General features: G+C 42.8%; 1 protein-coding gene across 2 annotated transcripts; it reads right to left on the bottom strand.

The window, feature by feature from the left end:
• Window positions 1-2,538: 2,538 nt before the first annotated feature.
• her7 (hairy and enhancer of split related-7) lies at window positions 2,539-5,444 on the bottom strand. 2 transcript variants are annotated; one of them, XR_008571992.1, is made up of 4 exons: window positions 5,297-5,444; window positions 4,987-5,082; window positions 2,809-3,422; window positions 2,539-2,726 (listed from the first exon to the last, which is right to left on the bottom strand). XR_008571992.1 is itself a non-coding variant. In XM_054781345.1 (3 exons), the coding sequence occupies exons 1-3, from the start codon at window positions 5,339-5,341 to the stop codon at window positions 2,982-2,984; spliced, it is 582 nt and encodes a 193-aa protein (XP_054637320.1). In that variant the 5' UTR covers window positions 5,342-5,444; the 3' UTR covers window positions 2,539-2,981. The 2 variants fall into 2 exon arrangements, 1 of the variants encoding a protein (XP_054637320.1); XM_054781345.1 differs by having other exon boundaries at window positions 2,539-3,422.
• Between the last annotated feature and the right edge of the window lie 7 nt (window positions 5,445-5,451).

Below are 5,451 nucleotides of genomic sequence, written 5' to 3'. Positions count from 1 at the left end.
GTGTTTCTTTTAACCGCAGCAAGTTAAAAGTAGAAGGGCGCCACCATTTGGTAATTAGTTGTATAACCGCTACGGCCTAAACTCAGCACTGACTTTTAATTCACATTTTCCCGTCAACTTGTTGCACATAATCTTATTTTATTTAGTTGAAACACAACTAACTAACACAGCATTAATATTAACATATTCTAGACGTTGAAAATCTCGATAACCCATTGATATGACGTATTACGATACGTTATTCTAGTATTACGAAACACTTTGTTGTTGTACAGTTGTTTCGTTTAAAAATGTTTAGAATCATTTTTGCAGCATTTGTAATGATTTGTTTTTTAATTCAAGTTTTATTCGGCCTGGATTCGTCTTTTTTTTTTTTGCAGTTTTGTTATTTTAGTTTTAATGATAGTTTTAAAAAAAATCTTATTTGACAAAATGACCACTTTTTGATAAAGCAGCATTCACATTTTTTCGTTTAATGCGTGACTAAATTCGGTATTTTTATTTTTCTGTGGCAGTTATTTAATAACTTTCTTATAATAAACGAAGGCACCCATTTGGTTTTCTTGTATTTGTTTTGGTCCTGCAAACGCTCTTTTTTCCGGCTTCAGCTGTTCCACTTTTTTATTTGACTGCGTGTGCTGTGAGAAGAGGAAGTTTAGTGCAGTTTACCATCTGCTAAAAGTCATACGTGAGTGCAAAAGAGGAGACTTTCCCACGTTCCCACACGCGTGTCCGCGAATTGAAATGCAAATGAGGTGAGTGATTGATTGATTGTTATCGTCTAACAAGCACGCGCCCGGGAAGAAAGACGTCTCCGCGCGTGTGGGAACGGCGCGTGGCTTTTAACAACAATGCTGAAGTGCGAACGCAAAAGAAGCCCGGCCACCTTCACCCCCACCCCTCCTGGACCTTCTCCAGATCTCACACGCCACCTTCAACATTTGTCTCCACCTCAGCCTGATTGTTAGCATCATCTCTCACTCATTCACTGCAAACATGCTGGTCAAAACATTAGGTACGCCTGCACACTCTCATGACATCCAATGTAAGAGGCGGTCCTAAAAATGCCCACTTTTGATTGGCACTTTCGTATAGACCTGGGATTTTTGTAATGAATTTCTGGCTAGTGTTCCTTTGAATTCGTTTTTATTGTGGATGTCCTATTGTGGTTATTTTATTGCGTGTAAGGTGACCTCGGCTGTTTTGAAATATACATTTTGTCTTGTTATTGACGTAAACGCGATCTAAAACACCTCAAATCTAATATTTTGTCTCATAGAAAACCAAAACCTGCCATTGCACAGAACACACAGGAAATCTAAAAATATTCCGATGTTATCATGTTGACCTGCAACATGGTAAAATCTTGTGGAAGTGGTTGACTATAAAATGTCAGTGAAAGTGCTTTTGTGTTGTATTGCGGGCATAATTTGCTGTGAAAAAACGAATTTATGACTTAAATATTTGTGGGAATAAACGTGCTACACTGTATTATAATTATATACAGAAAAATGACTAACTAAATGCAATCGTGTCATTTTTTTGTTTGGTTTTCGAGACTCTGTTTACTCCTTTTCATGATGTTTGTCAATGATAGCGAAAGGCAGATTCTGTCATACTTGGTGTGTTTTCAACGTGCTGCAGGAATGGAATGGGAAGGCTAATAAACTGCAGTTCCCACGAAAGGACACACTTCCACACTGTGTCAATGTGGAAATGTGAGGTGTAATAAACACCCACGCCAAACTGCACGCACTACATTTGCGTGTGTGTGACTTTAATGATGTACTAATTTCCGCAGCTTGTAAAAGAGCTTTTCCTCGTGTCTTTTCCCACCAGAAAGCCCCACATCTCCATGCAGACACACCAGCTGCAACATTTGCTTTATTTGAAGTTACTAACTCCAAATAATCATTCAAGTGACGCTTTTATGGAGAGAAAAAACATGTTTAGATAAATATGAAGGCCAAATGTGCCCACACTGGACACGTGGACAAATGGCCTACCTAGTGGGGGCGTGCCAAGATGCTAATTAGGCAGAAGTGCACTTTATTCATTATTCTTGTATATTTTAAAAGATATAACAATAAAAATACATTATGGTTGAAAAGTATTGGAACATGCCTCTTAATGAATGAAGCAGTCAGGGCTTTAGTATGATCTGAATTGTTGTTGTCTGAATAATGTCTGACATGCTGGTGGGGAAGAACGACTTTAAGGTCTGGAAACGCAATCTGAGCAAACAAATTGGTCCAAATTCCCGCAGACACACATTAAAGTGATAGAAAGTCATCTCTGAAGAGTGGAAGCTGTTCCAAAAGAGAAGAGAACTCCTCATGATCATGTGTAATTCATTTGTAATGAAGCCACTCCAATGTTAAGTTTTTTTTTTTTCAGTTAACAAGAAGGTGTGAGCTGCAGGGGCTGTTTGATGTCCCCGGGGGAGGACGTCAAGTCTTCCAATGTGTCGCGTCGGAGGACGTCACCCTGCAGGAGGTCACGCTTTCAGCAGCAAGAACACATCTGACGCATTTTATTTGTTTTTACATGGAATGTGTTTATTTGGTAACAAAAGTAAATGTCTGGACATAAATAATAAATTAATGTGCAAAATATACAAGTCATATATATTTGTGAAAAAAAAAAAAAGGTGACAAAGCTTGTTCATGCATGAAGATGCACTGTCTTGGATACTCTGCCCGCATCCAACGCCGGAAGCTCCGCATCTGGAAATGCCACATGCGGTCATTATCAAAGATCCAAAATGGACGCCTGTGTGTGTGCGTGCATGCGTGTGTGTAAACTCACCTCTAAAGCAGAGGTCGCCGCTTAATCAAGCTGACATCTCTACGGCGGGTGGACATGTGACATATACATCTACGTACAAATGATGTCTTTACATTATTTACAGCCTCAAGGTCACGTTGACCTAGAAAGGTCATTATACATGATGGAGGTCAAAGTTCAAAGTGGAGGAGGCATCAAGGCCACGGCCTCCACAGAGTCTGGCTGGGGGCGGGGCTGGCCGAGTGGCTCTCCACGCAGGTCTCCAGCCAGTTTGGTCCCTGCGGCTGTGAGAGGGTCCTGGGGGGCTGGACGCTGGGCGAGACCCCCGAGGCTCGCCTCAGCAGCCTGTGCTTGGACTTCTGTCTCAGGACGTGGAGGATGGAGGAGGAGGAGGCGGCGGAGGAGGGGTGTTCCACGGAGCGGGCAGCGAAGGAATGAGCGTCCCGGGCGGCCACCAGCCACAGGCCTTTCGCCTCGGGGCCCAAGAAGTGGGCGGCCCTCTGCAGGCAAGCGGAGAAGCCGTCTTGGTAGGACGGCCCGCTTGGTGTCGTCTTTGCTTTGGTGGCCGTGTTGTGCAAGAACAGGACCGTGTTCTCCAGGATCTCGGTCTTCTCAACACGACGCTGAGACACATCCTGCAACAACACACATTGCAGGCATTAATAAACACACAATTGACACTTATTGCATACATTAAGCCAGTGCTTCTCAAATAGTGGGGCGGGTCGCCCTTGGGGCGGTACGGTGAACTGTTCCGTGGGAGGCGTGAGAGGCAGGGAGGACTTCCAATAGTAGTCCTGACCCACCAACATGTATGAATTTGTCGTACTCGGCATGCAATTTGACTCAAATATGCTTGTACACTTGACTGCTCTCCATTTTGTTGCATTTGGCGGACATTCCTGTCCCCCGGTGGGGGCATGACAGAAAACAATTGAGAAGCACTGCATTACGCACACACATTAAAGATGCTGTCTCTCTTCAGCTCCAAACTATGCTACCACAAAATAAAGAACACCATCAGCTAGCAAATGTTGTAAATAGTGCCTCAGTCACACACTGGTGGTGGTGATCTACATCTGTATCCACAGCTGCCCTGGGGTAGTGTGACGGAAACCGTGGCTGCCAATTCGCGCCTACCACCTCCACCAAACATTAATTCGCGTTCATACACCAGTGTGGGCAGCACTGGAGGCAAGGTGGGTGCAAGTGTCTTGCCCAGGGACTGTGTGGAGGGAGCAAGGATGAAACCGCCAACCTTCCGGTTTCTGGACGACCTGCTCTACCGGTCTCAGAGAAGCGAGCGACATTGTGGGGTCATTGTGTTGTTATGCTAGGCTATATGTTCAATCACATCTCACATTAGTAACTAAACTTTGCCAAATCACTATAATTAGCTGTAAAGTATGGCAAATGCATGTGTGTTATGTGGGGCGTGGCTTGCATATTGTATATTATTACATACTGTATATACACCTAATACTACCAGAGTTGGGACACTACAGACAGATTCCCAACAGGGAACCTTTTCATCATGTTTATTATGTGTGTGTTGGTCATTTAAAAACCACGAACAACTCAGTTTCTGTCTCCTTCCTTCCTCCTAATAAGCACTGTGCGCCAACGGCCGCTAAGGTGTTGGAACTCACCGCATATTTCGGAGTGTTTTGTTTTTTTTAATCGAGTACGGCTGCGAAAAAAGCTGCAGAACTTTGCTAGAGAAGGTGAGAAACACAAAGTAGGAAGGCAGTGTCTGTTACAGTAGGACTGTAAGGGTTCCGAGTTAACACAGGTTGCAGGGGGAGCGGTTTAAGGGAGACACACAATGTTAAATGTTGATTTATAATTCTTGTACTTTTTTCTGCCTGTAAAACTATAATTATTCTCAATAAAATGTGTTTTCTCTGGATCAGAATTGCATTTACATTATTACATGTGAGAAAAATGTATTCAGTTTTCTATGAACCTTTTTGAAAACTGATATTCTACTGTAATAGATATATTATGAACACATATTCCATATGCTAACACCGACAGCATTAGCACTAATTCATAGCGCTCTATGACAGGGGTGTCCAAAGAGTAGTGCCGGGGCCATTTTAATTGTCCAAATATTGACCTACTTTGGATTCATTTGATCATCTTAATGGTCAGTCCATACGGTTCTTCTTTAAGTATTTTGTATAGAAGACTATTTACCTGCTGCTGCGGCTGGTGCATCAACATGATCCTCAAACGCTCCAGACTGTGGTTCATCCTCTCACGTCGACGCTTCTCCGCTTGGGATTTTATTAGCTGGAGAAAGTCCAAAAATATATAGATGTATATATAAAATGTGTTAAAACAGGCCCAGTATTTATATATATCTACCTATATAACATGCTATAAACTATGAACAGGACAATCAAGAACTTTTATGTTTCTGCAGTGAATGATCTCTTTCAATTCAGGCCAATTGCAAAATACGTGACTATTAGGAGCTATACTGCAACGTAATATGAGTTCTTACCTTTCTGTCGTTGCTTGCCTCGTCTGTTTCCGGCATTGTCTTCATGATTCAGCCTCCTTGTCGGAGTCTCGTTCCACAAAATGATCCAAAACAAGTTGAACGTATCCTGGGCGGACCCTTTTATATCCGCCCCGCCAGGCTTCCTGGATGCTTGA

The sequence above is a fragment of the Dunckerocampus dactyliophorus genome, chromosome 7, assembly GCF_027744805.1.
Source record: "Dunckerocampus dactyliophorus isolate RoL2022-P2 chromosome 7, RoL_Ddac_1.1, whole genome shotgun sequence".
Lineage (NCBI taxonomy): Eukaryota > Metazoa > Chordata > Actinopteri > Syngnathiformes > Syngnathidae > Dunckerocampus > Dunckerocampus dactyliophorus.
The sequence above is the reverse complement of the archived record's forward strand: the minus strand, read 5'-3'. Positions and strand labels throughout refer to the sequence as shown.